The sequence below is a fragment of the Urocampus carinirostris genome, chromosome 2, assembly GCF_059441175.1.
Source record: "Urocampus carinirostris isolate Australia breed hairy pipefish chromosome 2, RoL_Ucar_1.0, whole genome shotgun sequence".
In the NCBI taxonomy this organism is placed as follows: Eukaryota; Metazoa; Chordata; class Actinopteri; order Syngnathiformes; family Syngnathidae; genus Urocampus; species Urocampus carinirostris.
Window position 1 is genome coordinate 54,681,494 of NC_142350.1, and position 22,686 is coordinate 54,704,179.

General features: G+C 39.6%; 2 protein-coding genes across 3 annotated transcripts in view; one reads left to right on the forward strand and one right to left on the reverse strand.

Moving 5' to 3' along the window:
• Positions 1–22,686, reverse strand: part of adam22 (ADAM metallopeptidase domain 22) — an 89,657-nt gene that overhangs the window by 38,680 nt on the left and 28,291 nt on the right. For both annotated transcript variants that reach the window (XM_088327156.1, XM_088327157.1), the window contains one exon: positions 19,141–19,207. In XM_088327156.1, the coding sequence (XP_088183282.1) occupies positions 19,141–19,207 (67 nt within the window). The remainder of the gene's footprint in view (positions 1–19,140; positions 19,208–22,686) is intronic.
• cldn12 (claudin 12) lies at positions 129–11,282 on the forward strand. Its single transcript, XM_088327160.1, has 3 exons — positions 129–253; positions 5,496–5,752; positions 6,748–11,282. Exons 2-3 carry the CDS (start codon positions 5,534–5,536, stop codon positions 7,591–7,593), a joined length of 1,065 nt encoding a protein of 354 aa, XP_088183286.1. The 5' UTR covers positions 129–253; positions 5,496–5,533; the 3' UTR covers positions 7,594–11,282.

The window sequence follows — 22,686 nt, forward strand, 5'->3', positions numbered from 1 at the left end:
CAAGTCTTGCGGCACACTAGTGCGCCCCGGCACACAGGTTGAAAAACACTGGGTTAACCGATGTTGCGAGCGGCCTGCAAGTCAACAATTTGGGCAAACTGTTTCTGAAAGCTCACTCCCTTTTTACGCTTCTAGTATTAATGCTAGCTACTCTACTCGAAGCGCACGATCGGATCTGCTTTACTGTACAAAATGAGCAAATGGGACGAATCTCAAAATTCGACGTGATTATAGCTTTCTCCCGGTGAACAAGGTACGATCGGATTTTTTTGAGTGCCTTTAACAAGCGGTCGTTATCGCCTTTAACAAGCGAACTTCGGGGACTCAACAGGTTGCATTGGTGCTAACATGTTAGCAAACGGACGGATGCGTGCGTCCCTTTCGGATCAGGAAGTCTGTTAAAATCTGATCACTTTAGTTAAAAGTAGTTGTTCTAAATTTTAATTTCAATACGATGCATGTTCGAATCAACTGTACCCCGGAAAATGAATTTTGATGCTATTAGTCAACTTATGTTCGCTTCGATCATGACAGAGGCTATATCACGTAAAACTCACTATTAGCCTTTACCACTGCGGGTGTTCATTATAATTGTGTTTTATATTGTCACAGTAAAACATAGATCATTTCATTAATATAACGCAGCTCTGACACACATTTGACAGCAGATGAAATATGACTTCATCATGCTATTATTTGCAAAGTTTTGTATTTGTTAATGTAAACCTTATTACAACAAAATATTGTGTTTTAATCAAGGAAGACAGATATTTTTTTCTACTTATTAAAGGCAGAGTAATCATTTACTTTGATCATTTGAGGCGATAACTTTTGTAAACGTAGAGCAAAATGGAGGCTAAAGCTTTGACCTTTGTTGTTGTTACGTTCATGTACAACTATCCATCCATTATGGTAAATAGGAAATGGTCTGCATTTCTACAGCGCTCTTCAAGTCAATGAAGATCTCCCAAAGCGCTTTACAATGTGATTCATACTTACCCATTCACACACTCACACCCACACACCAATAGCATGCAAGGTGCCGACCTGATTATTGGGGGCATTAGGGATTCAGTGTCTTGCCCAAGGACACTTCGACATATAACACGGAGGAGCCGGGAATCGAACCTGCAATCTCTTGATCCCAAGACTACCTCTTGAGCTAATGCCGCCCACAATATCTGCACCGCTTATCCTCAGTAGGGTCACGGGGGTGCTGGAGCCCATCCCAGCCATCCTCAGGCAGTGGACAGGGGACACCCTGAACTGGTTGCCTGCCATTTGCAGGGCAGACGGAGACAGACAATTTGCTCGCTCATTGACACTTAGGGACAATTTGGACCAGCCACTTAACCTAACATGCATGTTTTTGGAATGTTGGAGGAAACCGGAGTGCCCGTAGGAAACCCACGCAAGCACGCGGAGAACATGCAAACTCCACACAGGATGTTCGATCTTATGACCTCAGAACTGTGTCGCACAAAATTCTTATTTCCTAGTTCATTCAATTTACTGGTAATTAATTGAATGTTTAAGATTATTAGTCCTATTTTATTGTGTCCAGTTAATATGTTTTCTAGTCAAGTCATGTTTATTTGTATAGCCCTAATCACAATACTCTCAAAGGGCTGTAAAGACTACAGACTATTAATACACTATTCCCTGATCTATAACCTACATGAGGGAAAGGAAAAACTCAAAAACCTCAGCATGAAATTAAAAAACCTTGAATGGGGGTCGCACATGAGTAGACGACGTAAATAATGAGTTTTAATGGCAGTTTTGCATTAATTTTATGTTCTAAAGTTCAATGGACGCATAAATTGCCAAAGATGAAATATTAGCAAAACCGATTAGGTTCTCTCCAAGGTTTGCTCAGTTTGTTTAAATTACGATCCAGCATTTTAATCCAACTGGAGGGTAAGTGAATTGAAGCTCTGAAAGTTAACATTACTTTAACTAGAGCAGTTTGGACAATAGCTAAGAATCACGTCTGATAACTAACGTACAAACACTAGCACATAACAAGCTACTAAGTAATGTCATAGGACTGAGACAGTTTACAGCAGAGCTACTTTTTGTTATTGATTGGGGCGAAGGGCTAACATTTTCATATACATTTGTAAGATAACAGCTTATGTTGTTACCATGTCATTACCAAGGTTGTAAATATTACATGTTAAGTCCACCCGTAAAACATCATGCCAGTTAGAAATCAAAATACCAAAAAAAAAAGAAATGACTGGGGAGTCATGTTTCTGTCCACGGACTATGAAGGCGTTCGCATGGGCACCACATTGGAGAACCCTGGTTTACAGGAATGTGGAAAAGTAAATTGACACTTGTTAACTGTTGAAATAACAGCTTAATTCTTCTTGATAGTGTATTTGATTGTGTTTTGTTCGGTTGGTCCTGGTGCACTTTCCAAGCAGCCTACAGAGTCGTTGTTTGCTAATAAAATGAGAGCATTGTCCAGGGGGCGCATGATATTAGGTCAACTACACTGGGTGAATAGGAATACAAGAGGGGCGCACAAAGTTAGGTCAGCCTCTGACTTACTTCATTAGTGTTGTTTTCCCATCAGGTGATGTAGGGCGAGGTAATCACTTGATTTTATAACTTTAAGTTTATTTCTCTGGAGTTCTCTTTTTAATATATAAAGCATGTCCCACTAACATGCTCTATTTCTACTAATAATTTGGCTCAAAATAGGGAGGGTTTACAAAGACACAATCAGTGTTATTTTAAGTCTGTACAGCCCTTTGAGACTCCTTGCGACCATCACAACCCTTAACGAACGTACAAAACTGCGTAACATTATCTTGTGACAATTTCGGGTCTATTTCTCTTTCTGTTATTGCCAAATTAAACAGTGAAGAATATATATACTATTGCACGAAACTGAAAAAAAAAATGTGTGTTTGTGTGTGTTCTTCATTGCATTATTATTTCAACTTAGGCCAGTTTTTCTAAGCACAATGTTGTAATTATTTTTTTTTATTGTTACTATTTTTGCCTATTCTTTCTATTTTAAAAAAAATCTTTTTTCTCTTAAGTCTTCATATGACGTTTTGCCCTGGAGTGCCATGTCATATCTCGTTGCATACATTGTTTCACAATGCTGAGACCAATGATAATACATTATATATATATATATATATATATATATATATATATATATACTGGACTGTCTCAGAAAATTAGAATATTGTGATAAAGTTCTTTATTTTCTGTAATGCAATTAAAAAAACAAAAATGTCATACATTCTGGATTCATTACACATCAACTGAACTATTTCAAGCCTTTTATTATTTAAATATTGCTGAATTTGGCTTACAGCTTAAGAAAACTCAAAAATCCTATCTCAAAATATTAGAATATCATGAAAAAGTATACAAGTAGGCTATACAACTAATCACCTGAATCATCTATTTAACTCGAAACACCTTGCGAGGGTTTCCTGAGCCTTAAAAACACTCAGCTTGGTTCAGTAAACTAAATCACTGCTGATCGGACTGCTGTCCAGAGGACCATCATTAATACCCTCCATCAGGAGGGTAAGACACAAAAAGAAATTTCTCAAAGAGCAGGCTGTTCACAGTGTGCAGTTTCAAAGCATATCCACAAAAAGTCTGTTGGAAGGGAAAAATGTGTCCGGAAACGCTGCACAACCAAGAGAGATGACCGCAGCCTTAACAAAATTGTGAAGAAGAGCCGCTTCCAGAATTTGGGGGAGCTTCAAAGACAGTGGGCTGAAGCTGGAGTCCAGGTATCAAAAGCCACAGTTCACAGACGTGTCCGGGAAATGGGCTACAATAGCCGTATTCCCATGGTCAAGCCACTTCTGAACTCAAGACAACGGAAGAAGCGTCTGACTTGGGCTATGGAGAAGAAGCACTGGACAGTTGCAGAGTGGTCCAAAGTCCTCTTTTCAGACGAAAGCAAGTTTTGCATTTCATTTGGAAGTCAGGGCGCCAGAGTCTGGAAAAAGGCTGGAGAAGAGCAAAATCCAAGTTGCTTGAAATCCAGTGTGAAGTTCCCACAGTCAGCAATGGTTTGGGGAGCCATGTCAGCTGCTGGTGTTGGTCCACTGTGTTTCATCAAGTCCAGAGTAAATGCAACTGTGTACCAAGAGATTTTAGAGCACTACATGCTTCCATCTGCTGAAAAGCTCTATGGAGATGAGTATTTCATTTTCCAGCATGATCTGGCACCTGCCCACAGTGCCAAAACCACCAGTAACTGGTGCACTGACCATGGCATCACTGTCCTTGATTGGCCTGCTAATTCCCCTGACCTGAACCCCATCGAGAATGTGTGGGGTATAGTTAAGAAGAAGATGAAAGACACCAGACCTACAAATGCAAATGAGCTGAAGGCCGCTATCGAAGCATCCTGGGCATCAATAACACCTCAGCAATGCCACAGGCTGATTGCCCACGCCGGATTGATGCAGTAATCCGTGCAAAAGGATTCCCAACCAAGTACTGAGTGCATCAATGGACATTTTCAAATGTTTGATTTAGTTTTGCTGTTATAAAATTATTTTTTTTACTTGGTCTGAGGAAGTATTCTAATATTTTGAGATAGGATTTTTGAGTTTTTTTCAGCTGTAAGCCAAAATCAGCAATATTCAAATAATAAAAGGCTTGAATTAGTTCAGTTGATGTGTAATGAATCCAGAATGTATGACATTTTTGTTTTTTTAATTGCATTACAGAAATTAAAGAACTTTATCACAATATTCTAATTTTCTGAGACAGTCCAGTATATATATATATATTGAAGGATTTTATACATTTGACTATAAGGGATTTTATACGATTGACTATAAGTTATTTATTGAGTGCAATGAAGATTTTCACTGAGTGGGCTCAGGTCACGCTTGTCCAAATGCGGAATGTTTTGGCTGGGGAGTTTTGATAACAGGACTCTGATAGGGGACAGTCAGGCGATGTTTTGAGAACAAGATCCTGATGACGTGGAAACGCTCGGTGTTGTTTTGGCAAATTCCAGACATCGGGGCTCTCCTCTCCGAGATGGTGCGGCTCACGTGGGGGCTTTCCTGGCACGCCCATGGGAGGAGCCAGCACACCAGCTTGTGGAAAAACGTGGGCCGAGAAGAGAAGGCAGGAGATCGAGAGAGGAGGCTTGACAGAGACTCGAGCGACACTAATTTGGCCATATTCGATGGAGTTCACTTAGTCAAATTGTTTAAGAAATTAAATCTGCCCCCGTGTGGAAATGCCGGTCTCTTGTTTATTTTTCTATCAAGAAACGAGCGCGCATTGTTAGGTGAATGTAGGTTGTGTTTGGTTAATGGAGTCAGATAACTAATTCGAACAATTTGGTAAAAGATACATTTTAATATTTAATTCCTAACAATATATTATATATATGTATATAGTTAACTCTATACAAATAAACGTGACTTCACTTAATTGATACGAAAAATGTAAAGCTTTTATGGGTCATAATACTATTTCCTCAACAGGGACTTTTCCCCTTGACTTCCTCTGAAAACCAAGCACAATGTCGTGCCGGGACATCCACGCCACCAACGCCTTTGCTTTCATCATCGCCTTTGTATCAGTGGCCGGCTTGGCCGTGGCGGCTTTGGTTCCTCAATGGCGCGTCACCCGACTTGTCACCTTTAATCGCAATGCCAAAAACATCAGTGTGTACGACGGGCTTTGGACGAAATGTGTCAAGCAGGACGGCTATTCGGGGTGCTACTTCTATGATGCCGAGGTACGCCAGTTGAAATCTATATGTGTTCCACACAGAATAAATCTGATCCACTTTAGATTTCCTCAACAAACTTGTATCATATGGCGTTGGTTTTGTGAGTGTGTTTGTAGAGTTGCAACAATCTACTACTTTGATAAGGAATTGATAGGTCATTTATTTTGTCAATTTATCAGATAAACTTAAAACAGAACATTAGTCTGTCATTTCATTTCATAGTTCAATAATTCAGTGTAGAATACATTTATGATCATTTAGTTAATGGTTTGGCCCATACTGTCACAAAAAGAAGGGAAATAATTTTATTTACAAGATAAAAAGCAAATTGCACTAGTCAACGCAAAAAACATGAACCTTTAAAATGATGTCTTCAATAAAGTTGACTTACAGACTGAGAGAGAACCAATGTTTAACAGTTTAATTTTATAGATAAACAGTGTTTAATATTTTTGTCTATTAAAGTGGAGAGAGAGAGAAAAAATAGAAACCGATGACATTAATTTGTCGATGTTCTTTTTTTCCAGCGCATCTTGATTAAAAGCCTTGCACAGAGAGGAAGAGCGATGCATAGTTTAGGCGGCATGACTAAGTGCGTGGGACACAAACCCTTTATCAGCAAGATGGATGAGAATGCAGAGCAGGTGTCCGGTCAAAGTACAGTATGAAATAAGCTATGACATAAATTGGCCAATCAACATCAGAGATTTCAACAGGTGATGGTAAATCGGCTTGAATCTTGGCTGGATTTTTGAATGCAATTTTTTTTATATTAATTATTTTGTTCCCGCATAAAGGTGAACCAACGGAAACTGAAGCGCGAAATAGCGTGAGGTCTTTGCACATTGCACACCTAACAAGGAAAACTAAATGCAATGTGATACGAGAATAACCTATCCTACCAAACACATTATTGGTGTACATGTTAGTGCAGGAGAGAAAATTGCTTCATAGTCCGGTAACCTTAATGCTAATGTCCCATCATTGTTTCACATTTTCAGTGGTACTCCAAAGTGGATCAGCTGGACCTGAGGTTATTGCAGTTCGGCATCCCCGCAGGTCTGTCACTCGGCTCAGTGGCCTTGCTGCTGTGCATGACAGGCATGTGTAAAACCTGCTGCTGCTCCGACAAGCCCGAGCCGGACATCAAGAGCATCCGCTTCTTGGTGAACAGCGCTGGCTGTCACTTGGTAGCGGGCACCTTCCTCTTCCTGGGCGGTGCAGTTGCCATGGCTCCCTCCATTTGGTTCTTGTTCGGGACCAAAAACCTCAACAAGCGATACGGCAACCTTTTCTCAGACGGCTTTGCGCCGTACGTGTCTATCGGCTGCTCGGGGGGGCTGATCTTGGCTGCCCTGTTCATCTTCATGTGGTACTGCATGTGTAAGAAGTTGCCTTCCCCCTTTTGGTTGCCCCTTCCTTCCATGTCCTCCTCCGCATCTGCCCAGCCGCTCACAGCTAACGGTTTTCAGCCGTCACCGGTTTACGCGCCTCAGGCTTACCCTCCCACGGTGATCGACACGCAGCAATATGTTCCGGCGCAAGGCTACATTCAGAGCGTGGCTACCCCTGCGCCACAGCAAGTGTACGTGTCTCAGATCTCGGCTCCGGATGGATACGGCTCAGAGGTGGGGGCAAGCCAAGCCTACAGCTACGCGCCTTCGCAAAGTTACGCGCCTTCGCAAAGTTACGCGCCCTCTCAGAGCTACGTGCCTTCGCATAGTTACGCGCCCTCGCAAAGTTACGCGCCTTCGCAAAGTTACACAGCCAGCTATGCCGGCCGCCGCTACTCCACCCGCTCGCGGATGTCAGCCATTGAGATTGACATTCCTGTGGTGACGCAGTAAAAAACATCCTGGCAGATCTTATAGCCAGATTTTTCGGACTGTTGGGTGCACCCAAGAAACTCAAATAAGCCAGAAATTTGAAAGTGCGCCTAATAACGTGGTGCGCCTTATATACTGCAGGATACGTATTTATAGGTATAAGTTACTAAAAGAGGTTTTACGGATAATCGAGCAATGATTAATCGTAAGAGATTGCATGGTTTTGAACTCGGACTCAGGCGATAAGAGGGCTGACACAAGACCACTAGAGGTAAAGATGACATTCAAAAAGGCATTCAAGCTTATCTTATTATCACACTATTTTTACTCACGGTACCAGAAAGACCGATTTGCATATTGCATTTTGATGGGTTAAACAATCTCTACTTCTTCACCTGTGTGTCGATAATATTGCAAAAGACACAAACAGATAGTCTTTCAAAAATACTATACAAGCTGTTTGACGTACGTATACATATTAAACAGAGAGGTTTTTGACGCACAGGTTAAACAGTCTCTCCTATTATTCACATATCAGAGTGCACTATGGTTATCAGTGTTTCAGGCACTGTGAGTAAAAATATTGTTATAATGATAATCTCTAATATCCTTCAAATGTCATTTGGACCACTGGTGTTCTTATGGTAAAGTGTTGGCGCTTTCACCACCGCAATGCGGGTTCATATCCTCATTGCAAATTTTGCGATTTTAATCAGCGATACTTATCGACTGACAAGTCATCGCACTATTATTTGCCGTATATCCGATGAAACACTATAGCATTAAAACACAATACATCTTACTTTAGTCTTAATTTCATTCTATTTTATATCACTTTCTGTAATATCAATTTCATGCACCTTTAAGTCTGGTTCGCTTTATGTATGAAAAATATATGACAGAACTTTTTTGCTGTCGCACCTTATAATCCTGTGCACTTTATAGAGCAGAAAATACGGCAATAATCCAGCCATTATCTGCACCGCTTATCCTCAGTAGGGTCACGGGGGTACTGGAGCCCATCCCAGCCATCTTTGGGCAGTGGGCAGGGGACACCCTGAACTGGTTGCCAGCCAGTCTCAGGGCACACAGAGACAGACAACTCACTTGACAGGCCAATTAACCTGACATGCATGTTTTTGGAATGTGGGAGGAAACCGGAGTGCCCGGAGGAAACCCACGCAAGCACGGGGAAAACATGCAAACTCCTCAGAGGTTCGATCTCATGACCTCAGAACTGTGCTGCGCATGCACTAACCACTGCGCCGCCGGCAATAATGTTACTCTGTAATTCATGTTTATACTCTAAGGCGCACCATCTTATTTTTTTTATATTTAAGGCACATTTGGCAAACATCCGTTTTTATACTTTATGTATTTTATAAGCTTACGGTATATTCTAGTGCACTGATTGATCAGTCTAAAAATGTTGCTGGCATAAAAACGTAAAACATTGATTGCAATGAGAATCCAACCTGGGTTGCAGCAGTGAAAGCACAGAAACCTGACCACTACTGATATAGATGTCATACACTACTTTTACTCACATTGCCAGAAACGTATGTTAGAGAGTTAGAGAAAACAAAATCGTCCGGGAAGATATTAATAAATGCAAAAAATGCACGACGAGGGAAACAAACCCTTCTGCATATCAAATGATGAATCGAACTCCACGATTATTTATATATTTCAGGACACTTTCTGTGTCCTCTATTACTTTCAGGCTCAGTGAGAGATAATAGCTTAGTAATGAGATAAAATACAATGCCTTTTGTATGTCAACTGTATCACCGGTGGAGGTGTTGTGGGTTAGTGTTGCCACTATCACGGCCGTGACACGGGTTCGATTACCGTTGACAACTATCTTTTGCGATTATGGTCAGCCATGTCTTTCGATTGATCAATCATTGTACAACTTGTGGTAGTATACCGTGACACCTCATGTAGTCATGCACACGTATAAATACTGTATGCCTTTGCAAGTTTATCCACTGTATTTCGCGGTATATAAGGCGCACCGGGTTATAAGGTGCACTTTCGAATCTCTGGAAAATTTGGAGTTAAGGTACGTGTTATAGTCCGGAAAATACCCTATTTTTCTCTTTTAGAAATCATAGCACATTAACAGCTTTATGATTGAAACTTAATTTAAGATTAAACTGGATCCCAACTTTCTAACAATAACTGTTTTATGGTTCAACCTCCATATTCAGAAAGCCCAAAAAACAAAAAGCATGTTTAAAAAGGTGATCGCGTGCTTGATTTAGGTTTTATTTTCTCTTAAATACGGAACAAGAGTTTAGATTAAATATTAACAATCATCACAGTTAATACAGTCAAATGTCTGCTATCTTAAATCTACATATCCAATGCATATTAGATGCTAGTATTGGATGTGTGTCTGTGTAACAGTTTACGCAATTTATTTGAAAACCAACAGTTCAGCAACACGTCAAGACAAAGAATTATCATAAGCGTATGTAATATATCCTCATAAAATTACTTTTTGTGCAGCTAAATAAGTCACTTAGTTGTTGTCAGTGTTCGAAAAGACCAAGACTCACACAAAATAGTGAAACTATAATGAGACAGACTACTGACAATTCTGTTTTCATTTTTAATCTAGAGATTGGATTTAGATCAAGGCGCTGTAAACCCTACACATTCGTAATTCAAGCTAAGTCAGGCTCAGAGATTTTGAGAGATTGGAGTTTACTTTTTAGCAAATGGACTAGTTACATGAAATGGTTTTTTTCCTGTTCTTTTTTTAATTAAGCAATATCCGTAATACCCCCTCAGTGACATTATTTCTGTACAGTGAGTCACTTGGATATTTTGTTTGGCACAACGCTATCACAGATGCCCTTTATGACACAACCCCCCCTTTTCATCTCCATCCATCTGGGTATGAAACCTGCTGCTGCTGAGAATGTAATTGTTGCATTATCTCAGTTATATGCCTTCACTTAGATATTCTTTTATTTCTTAATCACATAAGGGGTAGTCTTCAACCTTGGGATTTTCACAATCTCACCAAAAGCCTTTACACTGGATGTCATATGTTCTGCTGTTACAATGAATGTTGAAGACTCTCAGATTAATTTCAAAACGAAGGTGCTGATCATCACTGAAATGCTTTCAATAGACTCATTTAGTGTTTGTAATATGAATCAATGTTCATGTGATGCTGAACCTCGTTGCACTAATTGTTTGGACTAATATTGTTGACATACTGTGCCAGTTTATTACGCCTTTATTACTTATTTGGTATTTTATAATTTGTTTCTAAATTGATTAATGTATGTAAATCGATGTTCAATTTATAATGTGGCAGAAGTGTCTCTATGAAGTTTTCAAAATCCATCCATTATCTGCACCGCTTATCCTCAGTAGGGTCGCGGGGAAGTTTTCAACATTCCTAACCTCATAGCAACTGTGAGCAGTGCCAGATTGTAATACCTTTCTTACTTACTTGGTATGCTGTAATTTGTTTCTAAATGGATACATGAATGAAAGTCAATGTTCAATTTAAAATGTTGCAGAAGTGTCTTTATGAAGTTTTAAACATTCCTAACCAGATTTTGTATTCCTTTTATAGAAACTATGAGCACACGATGGCATTTATCTTTTCCTTTTGTTTTGTTATACACTGAAGGCAATGAGTTTTTTTTGTACACTCACATTTTCCTATTAAACACAATTTTTCCTTATGATTGCATTGTGTGCATTAAATTCCATACACACTTAATTCAGTGATCTTCAATTGGAACAGCATTCTGCTAATCTACAAGTTTGGTAGGTGCACATGACTGTCAATTAAACATCGTTTTACTTCAATGAGCTGACAATAATGAAGTCTCTGATGTTTAGACTGCTCTAGCTAATAAGAATCTGAATCAAGCTCTATACACAGTCTCAAGGGAGGGCACAGTCAGGTGATTAAGCTCTTACTTAAAATGCATCTTTGAAGTGAAGCGTGTTAAAGCAGCCAGCAGCATTAATGAACATAAGTGTGCCTTTTTTGATATCCCCTCTTTTCAAAATTTTAGCCTGCTCAATAGACCCCTATCCATGCTTGTAAACAAGTGTGATCTACCCTAGCTGTGCGTGGATTGTTAATGGAGAACAGCAGAATACATGTCGGGTCATACCAGCTGATTGAAAGAAAAAGATTGTGGATTGTAGGTAGTAACGCCTCAAATAAGCAGAAAGTATGTGCGAGCAGCAAGATAGCGACTATTTTAGTAATCAAAGTCAGCAACAACAAAAATGTTATTTTGATTGGCGGAACACATAGATTGTGTGAGTCACTTTGAGGAGCTTTTGTGTGTGACATCTGCCTCATAAACAACATCGGTTCAAATATGGTAAGTAACGGGTAAAATACCTTTTTATGCCAACAAGTTAATTGGACGAAAAAGACAGCTCAGATGACCATTTCATATTTACAGTGGCTAATGCTGCATTCCAGAAAATTAGGAAGTCTGACTTATCCCACTCAAATGGTACCAGATAGGGCCTCAAGGCATTCCAAGCGAATGTAAACACCAAAGATGGCTGAGCGCGAAAATGTTTTAATTTTTTTATTTTGCCCATTAAGATATTTTGGACCACTAGCAAACCTGTTTTCTCAAGCACTCAAATTGTGGAGGAAAAACAGCGGCAGAGGTCACTAGCACACACTAAACTGCCTTCTTTGGTTACATTCTTGCTGTAAGTCAGTTCAACCATTCACCATTTGTGTTTCCAAGCGCATCGCCATTTTGTCGAGTGACGTCTGAAGCAGTTCGAAGTTGGGGTACATATTGTCTCCCACTTGGCGATGAGGACTACCCACCACGAGTGTCATTCCAATGATATTTTCCTGGACTTTTCTAAAGTGCAGCATTAGTTCTCGCATAAGTTCGGGTGCTGTCTGAAATTTGAAAATGTTCTACTCTCAGACGCCATCTTCTGACCTAATTCATCATCGTAGCCTCTGTCAAACTACTTTTGTGGTGCGTGCAAGTCTGTGGATTTCTCAAATGCACTAGAATAAACTCTTCCCTTTTCATTGTTGATGGGTTAGGGTTAGGTTGGCGTATGGACTGTATTTAAAACGGTCCTTTTCTTACATTCAGAATTTTCATTCTCAGTAACAAACCCATGAGCATCAAATCACTCTCTGGTAAAAGATAAAAGCAGATAGGCGAGGTGAAAAAAAACTCAGTTTGACATTGTTAACACATACCTAAATAAAGAAAATGTTCTTCTTTCTACTTTTGGAAGACCCTGCAATCGACACACCCCACCTTTTAACTTTAGAGGAATTGACTTTTTTTGGTTTGCACCCACCTTAAATACATTGGCTGTGTTGATAATGACATTTAATCAATAAAAACCATTATTAACAGTATAATAATATATTACACAAGGTTTTTACATTAATCAAAATGTTAATAACATTTACCATGATAAATATTATTGTTATTATAAAAGATCCACAGGCTAGCACCAGTAGTAGCAAAGTCTGTAGCAGGAGTCGGGAACCAAACAGACATGAAAGCAAAAATTGTGTATATATATATATATATATATATATATATTTAGAGAGCCAAGTTATATATTTTAAAACAAAATTGATAATGAATAATAACAATGCCAGAGTCTTAAAATTTGTCTCCTTCAGTGACTTGAAATAGTTGAGGCTCATTTTTGTCCTAAATAATTGTTTAAAAACAAGTTAAGAGCAAAGTTATTTCGTAAAAATGTCACAAAATACTGCAAACACGGATACCAACGTATTATTTACTTTCAATACAGACGGCGCTGGGCGGGAAGAGGCAGTGCGCGTGTCTTGTTGTATGTATATTTTTCGCCATTCCTAACACTCACCTAATAAAACTGCTCTGCTAGAGCTTCTTGGTAAAACTTTTGTTTTATTTTAAAGTTTATTCTGTGGCTTTTCATCATAAAGTGTCTCAACAATAAACATAGATTGTTTAATGAGATTCCATATAAAGGATTATTTAGTGATTTACAGCCAAAATTGGGTCTGTTGGTGTGACACCCTGACAGTAAACTGAAGTTAAAATTGTATACAGGACCAACATACATACAACATACATATTTGTCATGTCTTTGCATGTGCGACAATCGGCTCAGAATGCAACAAAAAATAAAGAATTGCGCAGTTTCCATTTTACTTTTGAGCCAAATGTACTCAAGAAAAAGAGCCATAAGTTCCTGACCTCTAGTCTATAGTAAGCATCCATAGTTACAATAGTTTGTTGTTGTTTTTGTATAATATGACTCCAAAAAAAAAAACTTAACATAAACATCTCTCACTTGAATCAAACTCATACTGCTACTCCAGCTGTTTTGGGTCAACCGTGCACATGCATCCTGTGGGGATCCGGTGATGACGTTGGAAAGGTGTTCGATGATTAATAATGGGTTTGTGAAAGAAGTGCGGCGCATGCAATACTGCAGACTGTCCACTGTGGCCTTCTTTGTTTTGGCCCGGCATAAGCGCAGACGCAGCCTCCAGACTCTGCGGGGTGTGTGCGGTGGATGGGGATTAGGGCTCAAAACACAGATGGCTTTTCATATGTTGTTGGGATGGAAAGAAATGGGGGTGGAGCTAATGTTGCCACGGGATACGGCATCTTGCTGAAGATGCAGACTGCTAGATGGCTGGCTGGCTCATGAATATAATGCAACGAGGTGTAACATGCCGCCTCTGCATGCATGAATGACACGCAGGAGACCTCCCTCAATCTTATTATCCAATCATCTTGAAAAAAAAATCCACTTGGCGCTTGAAGCAAGCACCCACTCATCACAACCTGCCACCGTCATCCCCCCCTTCAAAAATCCACCGTGGAATCAGCCCATGAAATAAAACTCCATCCCCCACATCAGCATCCTTTATTCACATGAAGACAACCGTAATCATACGGTTTTCTTGTATTTCTGCAAGTAGTGACCTGGGGCATTTATATATTTATTAGCATATGGGATAGGTTTCCATTGGAGACAGTAACAATACTATTTATTATTTAGAAAATAATTATAATGGAATCATTGTTTTGTGTGTTAGTCAAGTCAAGTTTATTTGTATAGCCCTTAATCACAGAGTCTCAAAGGGCTGCACAGATTAACGACTATTGCAAACTACAGACTATTATGACGCTATCTCCTCATCTAAAGTCTAAATGAGGGCAAATAATACACATATTATCAACATAAAATATAGGATATTCATATGCTATAGAGTAGAAGTGTGTTAGGACCACCTCAACCTGTATATTTTAAATTTACAATGATAGCGCACTAAATTATTTTTAAAAAACAAAGTCAAATCAATTTCAAATCAGAGAACCATTTTATTTGTTTTGTTTCATCAATCCAATCAAAACCGTGCCCTCCTTCTGGTATTATAGTAAAGGCAAAGGAAAATAGATAAATATTTTGCAACAAACTCAACATAAAAATGTTTGAATACAATACAAAAAGTCTTAGTTTTTTTTTCCTACATGTTGTTTTTGTTCAACCATCCATTTAAAAAGAATGCAAAAATTCCAGTTCTTAAAATATGTATTTTCTTCCATTGGTAGATATTATTTCTCATTGTAAGAATCGTTTTCCTATTTTAGTATTAATAATTCCTAAATAAATTGTAAAGCAGACCAATTTTTATTTGACTAAAAGTGATCCTTAAAAGAAAGTGCAAAACACTTAATAATACGCAATCACTGATCATTTTCATCAATTTAAGTGTTTATGGGGAAAAAACAGGTTAACAATCTAGATAAATGGGAATAATTAAGTTACGTACGTCAACGGCAAAGGGTAGAGTGTATAAGGTTGTTCTAACTACGCTTTATGCTAAATTTGAGTTTCATGAATTCACCCTAAAATTTTGCCAATGTGCATCTAAAGGTCGCACGGAGAAAAGGTCATGAAATGTTTTTTTTTTACCCAAATGCATCTTTTAAAAAAAAAACTGTAATAAAAAATTCTAACAGTATCTACCATTTTTCACTATTTTAGCTAAATGAGCTGAACTGTTTTGGGCCAGTCGGGCTTAAAAACTCTGAGGTGCGGTTGAGCATGCAGCATACTCAAAAAATAAGACAACCATATGCTATTTTCTGCTTTTGCATGCTAGGAGTCTCCTCAGCATCTTCCCTCACACCAACAGCCACCCATGGGAACACCTGGCAGTGTACACCTGAGGCGTGTTCAGGAGAGTGAGCGATTGCTATCGCTAGCTATCGCTAGCTTCTGAACGGCCAATGATTATTGAGCGCTCGCGTGCCCGAGTAATCACGGGAGAAAGACCGCTTACTTTGATTTCCAACATGGCGTCGACAGTGCTGAACATGGAGGATCTCACCCTGACGAGTGCTGTTGGCGATATAATTTATCGTCTTACATTGCCTGGTAATGTTTGTGAACAATGCAAGACAGGTATGACCCTTCCACTGCGTTTAGGATAACCTTAACTGTGTCAATATGCGAACTGTCGCTCATATCAGCCAACTCGCTCAAAGCAAGCTGTAGAACGAAATCCATTGTACTGTCGTCGGCCATTTTGGATCAGTAAGGCAATCACAGTGAGCGATTACAACCGTTCAGCAGTGCGCGGCAAGCGATTAACAAGCGACTACATGTCTGATTACTCTCCTGAACACGCCTCTGCTGCTTAACTGCTGGCTAGGATGCTTTAATGTAGCACAAGCATGTTGACGGCGGACCTCGGAAAATTCAACATATAAAGTGTAACCAGCAGCTTTTTGAAACCATGCTAACTTTTGCACCACACTGGCAGAGGAGATTTTTTAAAAGGCCAGATAGATTTACCATATGGTCAACACAAGCCTCCTCTTTCTCTGAACTTGACTTGGACTTAAAAGTACATCACGCGAGTCAAGTAGGTGGTGCAGCACCCGCCTCACAACTTCCACATTTGCCGATGATACTGGCAGAAAGTGATGTGTGACTCCATGGATGAGCACAGAAAGCGACTTGAAAGCTTTCAGTGTCAGAGTTTAGAAATTAAGACGGCATGAAAGGGCATCTGTGCATTTTTAAAAACAAATCAAACCTCAGAAGAGCAGCTAGTCTAGTTGAGTATTTCAGTCATTTGTTGACTGTTCACACACCCAGAATTTAGAACGGTGTCTCCCATGTGTTTGTCATCCTACATGCAGCATAAAAAAATCAGAAACAACCATAATAATGGATCCTCATACTAAAGGAACACATTCTGGGAACGCAATTACTTTTCTCAGGAACGAGTACTGTAATGCATTATGAACAAAATTCTGAACTCAACTGCCATTACAACATGGTTTGTTACTCCTCTACATTTTAAAAGCAGACCACAAATCACAATGTCTACTCCAATTTGGTAGTTGCTCCTTTACTCATGAAGTACACACATTATAACACTCCCTCTGCAAACAACACAATGCTGAAAACAACTATTGAACAAGGCTGCGATGTTTATATATAGCTACAAAATACAACTGAATACAGTTAGGGTGGCTCTGTCTCAAGCACACAGTAGGAGGGCACACATTTTCTCCCTAATGATGTTCTGATATTCTTCCTACCCTATATACTCACATCCAAGCCGTTTTTACAACTATAAAACAAAATACGGAAATAAGGGGGTCTGTCTATCTGCTCAAACATATTTGGTTGTGTGTCACCAGTAGCAAATAGTAGGCAGTGCGTGGGGATAGGGCGTGGCTTATACAGGAACAACAATCACAAAAGGCCAAACAGGAAGACAGAATTTACGGAAAAAGAGTGCTGAATTTTGGTCTTTTTATTTGTTAAATTATATTTCAGTACCCCGTGAGTGGGGAAGAAGGAAAATGTCTTGGACATTACCCAGAAACGGAGAAAAAAAATATTCGAGTGGTTTGATGACAAAATGGATATGGAGTGTTTCAACTTTTAGTTTGCAAGTTATCAAGATTGCACAAGCCAAAAAATGTGAAGGCTTCACCTCTTCTACATGTCGGTGTACACATTTTCTTTAATTTTATTACGTAGCTATTTTTTATCGGTAGGGCGCCACTTTTGCGTGTCAGTAATCTGGGGGGTCGCTCAATTACTTTTTAAGTGAGGTAACTGTTTCTGTAGTGCAGTGGTTAGCACATTCACCTAGCACGTGCAACGTTCCCAATTTAAGACCGGGTTGGAACATGTGTTGGCCTGGAGAGGGATGGGTGCCACCAGGCTGTACTCTACGACCCTAGTACTTAAGGTATCCATCCAACTCGTAACTCACCAATTACTTTCCCAAACCATTAACACACTCTAGCATTGGAGGAGGAATACTTGCTCACTTTTACATTTGTGAGCAGTGATGTTAAAATGAGAATACGTATGTATGCCATCCATAGATGAAATCAATTTTAAACTACAGCCAACCCTACATATTTGGACTAGTAAACATGCGATATTTATGGTACACCATTTTAAGGCATAAAAAAGAGCATACAAATTGTAATTGGGTAAAAAAAAAAAAAGGAATAGGTCAAACTTTGCATGACAAACTTGAATGTCAGAAGCTTTTTGATTGGGAGACATCAGGAAATTTGAGATCGAGGAAGTAGTGTACTACCCTGATGCTTTTTGAATTATTTAGTCTCTCTAACAAATATTGCGGAGACAAGACAGACTGAGAATCCTATTTTTATTATCTGACTGGATATTAAAACTGTGTTCATAATTATTTTCTTTTATTTAAGTGGCGATGAGATGTGATGGATTTTACAATTCAAACCTTGTTATAATAACTGGTTACATGATTTGAATAATTTGAGATGTGTTTGGACTGTCAAGGGGATGGAGCTCAGTCTTTTCCTCGTCAGCCCTTTTCATCTATTCTTTTTTCGGAAGTGGTTGTTTTAAATTCATTGTAATTGATGAAGATAATGAAAAAAATGGCAATAAAATGTCAAAACTTTCCGCTTTCTGCCTGTACGTTATCATATTTATATTTATTTTTGTAGTCACTTTAGTTTTAACTTTCCCTCCAACAGTTTCATTTACAACCATTATTTTCCAACCTTGAGAGTGGTGTAGCACAGCAATTTAAATCAATCACAAGAGTTAAGTATGGACACAAGCCAAAGCCCTTTGCCTTGGTCATCTTGTCTCATTTTTCCATATCAGTAGAGGAACCACACATCTCTGGGACATTTTAATTAGAGCGGACACAAAGTCTCACATACACAAAATCTGAGTCACAGAGCGTCTCGAGGCAATCTCCGATCCATCCTCTCCTTTCAACCGTAATGCCTTTAATCATTATTATCTAATTAGCGGAGGGCTTCATTATTGTAATTGAGCACATAGCTTTGTCCACAGTTTGCTGGAGGTTTGGCAATGCCTCACGACACACGTATAGGTGTGTGTGTGTGTGCATGTGTTAAGTGATTTTTGACTCGTCCTCCTCACCGGATTGTATGTGACCCATATCATATCAATCCCGTAATCCATCCTATCGACCCGTCCCACGGCATGTTATCATTATTGTGTGTGTGAATAAATGACGAAACTTACATTGTTTCCACCGCTCTGTGCTCCAGGTTCAATCAGATATGTGTGGTTGCCATCAAAAAACATCCCGCTGGAAGAGAGAAGGAAAACATGGCATGACGCAACTCGCTTTTTGAAGTAATAAATTCAAGTAGTCAAAAACAGGTCATTACATTGTTATAAAATAACACACTACGATTTTCATTGAATTCTACAAATAGTCTATATACTCAATGCAAATGAAGCTCGGCATATCATTAACTGTTTCGTAAGTATTTTAATGTATTAAAATAAACAGACAATGAATGAAAAAATAAGATGTTTCAGAATTTTTTTTAACCAATCGGATAGGCTGTGAATAGAATTGTCCCATACCAGTAAAGTACACACTTACCAGGTCCTGATACCACTAGTAATTTTTACAGAGACATTTGAAGAAACACCTCCACTATAATCTCTCGTTTATCACAGTTAATGGGGACCAGAATCACCCACAGTGTGTAAAAATCTATGAAGTTAACCCCAACCCCCATTTTTAACATGCACTCTTGCGGCCATTGCTCGCAAAAATAGTCGATCGAGGATAATGGATCACGGCCGCACGGTGCTGTTTTTCTTTGGCAGAATGGAAAAAAGGAGCACCCACACTTCACACTCTCTAGGCCCCTGCCCTCAGAAATAGTCAATTGGGGATAACGACTCGCGGCCAAAATAGTGAAGTACATTTTAGGCCGGCCACAATGGCATTCTTCAGATGCGCGAATGGAAAAATAAAAGCACTCTGTCAACCCCTGCTTTCATCAATAGTCGAACGGGGATAGTGGATCGCAGCCACAACTGTGCATTTCATTTTAGGCGGCACAGAATGGTACGCCTCCCGACAAAGGTCCCTTCTGCCAGTCCCCGCTTGCAGCAATATGTGACAAAATAGCAAAAAAGAGCTTCCAGGTCAAACAGAAATGGGCTCTGCCGGCTCGTAGCAATGTGCGATTGGGGATAACGGATCGTGCAATATTTTGCAACCAACAATGCACTGAAGCAAGTACGAAGTGCATTATATCAAAGTTTAATCGTTAAAAGATGCCAGAAGTGGGCGCACTGGTGCTCAAATTAACAACGCGTACCAATATTTCAAAATCAGTCCAGGTATGTACCCAATACTTGTTAATGAACTTTTTTCAATTTTGCAGTTTTTAGACATTTTATAGTTTGAAGTGAAAATAGCCTTTTAATCTGTTTGTTGCTTACAATAGTAAGAATAGGTTGTATTTGCTAAGGGGGGAAAAAAGAACTGAATTCAGGCAAAAACAAAATACATTAAAATTTTAGATTAAATTAGTCCTTTATCAAATCTGTATCTGGGATTATTGACTGGTACCAGCTATGTATCAGGTTACTGGCATCCCAGTTGAAAGGTCAATAAGCAATTGTTATGGAATGTGCTTTAACGTATTACAACTGACTTATCTCGGAAAAAAAAACACTGAAGTAGATCGCTTGACTGTCCTCATGCACTTGCCCCACATACACCCACGGCACTGAAAAGAGCATCGCTTGATTAAGTCAGAGTTCAATTTCTGATGGAGCAACTGCATGAAGGTATTTTCTTTCTACCTAAACCCACAAGCACCTGAAGTGACCGCGCCACGTCCTGTAATTAACTTTATCTGAAGCTTTTAGGAGATTGGCTGTGTCAAGAGGCGAAGTCAGGAAAGGTGAAGTCAATTTAACTTTTTTTCCCTGCCTTTAAATCTTCAATAGGTTGAATCAAGTAAAAACAACCTAGTGTTTGGTTAGCAGAGTCAAAACTTATCAGTCTGAAAGGAGGCAAAAATGTCAAGTGTGATTCAAATCTTGCCACTTCAACTATTTTCTCTTTCATCAATCTAATTCTAAAACTAAAAAAAGATCACTAATTTCACATAGCGTATATGCTTATTGTAAATGTTTTTTGTTTCATTCTGAAATGTAAAAAAATAAGGAAAACAGTATGTACTTTTATATCACATCCATTATTTCAATGTATTATTTCAACCACTGCCAAAATACTCTTGCAGTGACTGGCAATGGTGGGACGGACTCTTCATCCATTTTCTTCACTGCTTATCCTCAGTAGGATTGTGGGGGTGTTGGAGCCCATCCCAGCTATCTTCGGGCATTGGGCAGGGGACACCCTGAACCAGTTGCCAACCAGTTGCGGGGCACACAGAGAAAGACAACTCACTCGCTCATTCACACCTAGGGACAATTTGGACTGGCCAGTCAACCTGACATGCATGTCTTTTGGATGTGGGAGGAAACCGGAATGCCGGGAGCAAGACACAGGGAGAGCATGCAAACTCCGCACTGAGAGGCTGCAGTAGCTGGAATTGAAGCCTGGACCTCTACACCGTGGGGCTGCGTGCTAACCACACAGCCGCCGGTACGCCAGGATGGACTAATATCTTGGAATAATAGCTCTGGTTCACATTTGAGCCAATTACAGTATTGCAGGGGTCAGGAGCCTTTTTGACACAAAGAGCCATCCATCCATCCATTATCTGCACCGCTTATCCTCAGTAGGGTCACGGGGGTGCTAGAGCCCATCCCAGCTATCTTCGGGCAGTGGGCAGGGGACACCCTGAACTGGTTGCCAGCCAGTCACAGGGCACATAGAGACAGACAACTCACTCGCTCATTCACACCTAGGGACAATCTGGAGCGGACAATTAACCTGACATGCATATTTTTGGAATGTGGGAGGAAACCGGAGTGCCCGGTGGAAACCCACGCAAGCACAGGGAGAACATGCAAACTCTACACAGGAAGGTTCAATCTCATGACCTCAGAACCGCACACACGCTAACCACTGCGCCGCCGTGCTGCCCTGATCCAAAGAGCCATAATAGCAAAATATTTTGATTTTTTTTGACAGAGGGAGGCATGCCATATTTATTAAGACAAAATTCAGCAAAACCCCAAACAGCTCTCCTGAAAAAAATCTAATTTTTTAGCACGTTTCTTTTTTATTGTATGACATCAGATGATTTGATAAAATATATGAAATAAGAATAATGCCAGATCCTGTCTCCCATATCAACAAATAGTGTATACCACTTTACATTTGTCTCCCTCCAGCAGTGACTTAAGATCATTTTGGCCTTCATTTTTTTCATAAACAATGGTTTCAAACCAAGGTGAAAGCAGTTATTTTGTAAAAATGGCACCAAATGGCACCAAACTCAAATCTGCACTTTTGGGTTTGAAACTCTCTGGAAGAAATTTGCATGACCAGAATTTTATCTCCAAGGCATATGTACTTATAAAAAGACCATGTCTGGGGTTCCCATAGGTTACAAACTCTTGTCCTAGTGGCTGATGCTCACCAAATTTGACAAGTTTAAAATATGGGGAAAGATGGCCGGTTAGGCAATTTTATTCGCGTTTTCGTGATTTAAGGTATTTAGTTGCCCTTGTGTAGGTTTCAGATCAGGAGATTTTGTAATGGTGGTCAGTGCAGCCCTTTGAGACTTTTTTATGATTAAGAGCTATACAAATAAACATGACTTGACTAGTCCATTCCCAAGTCTG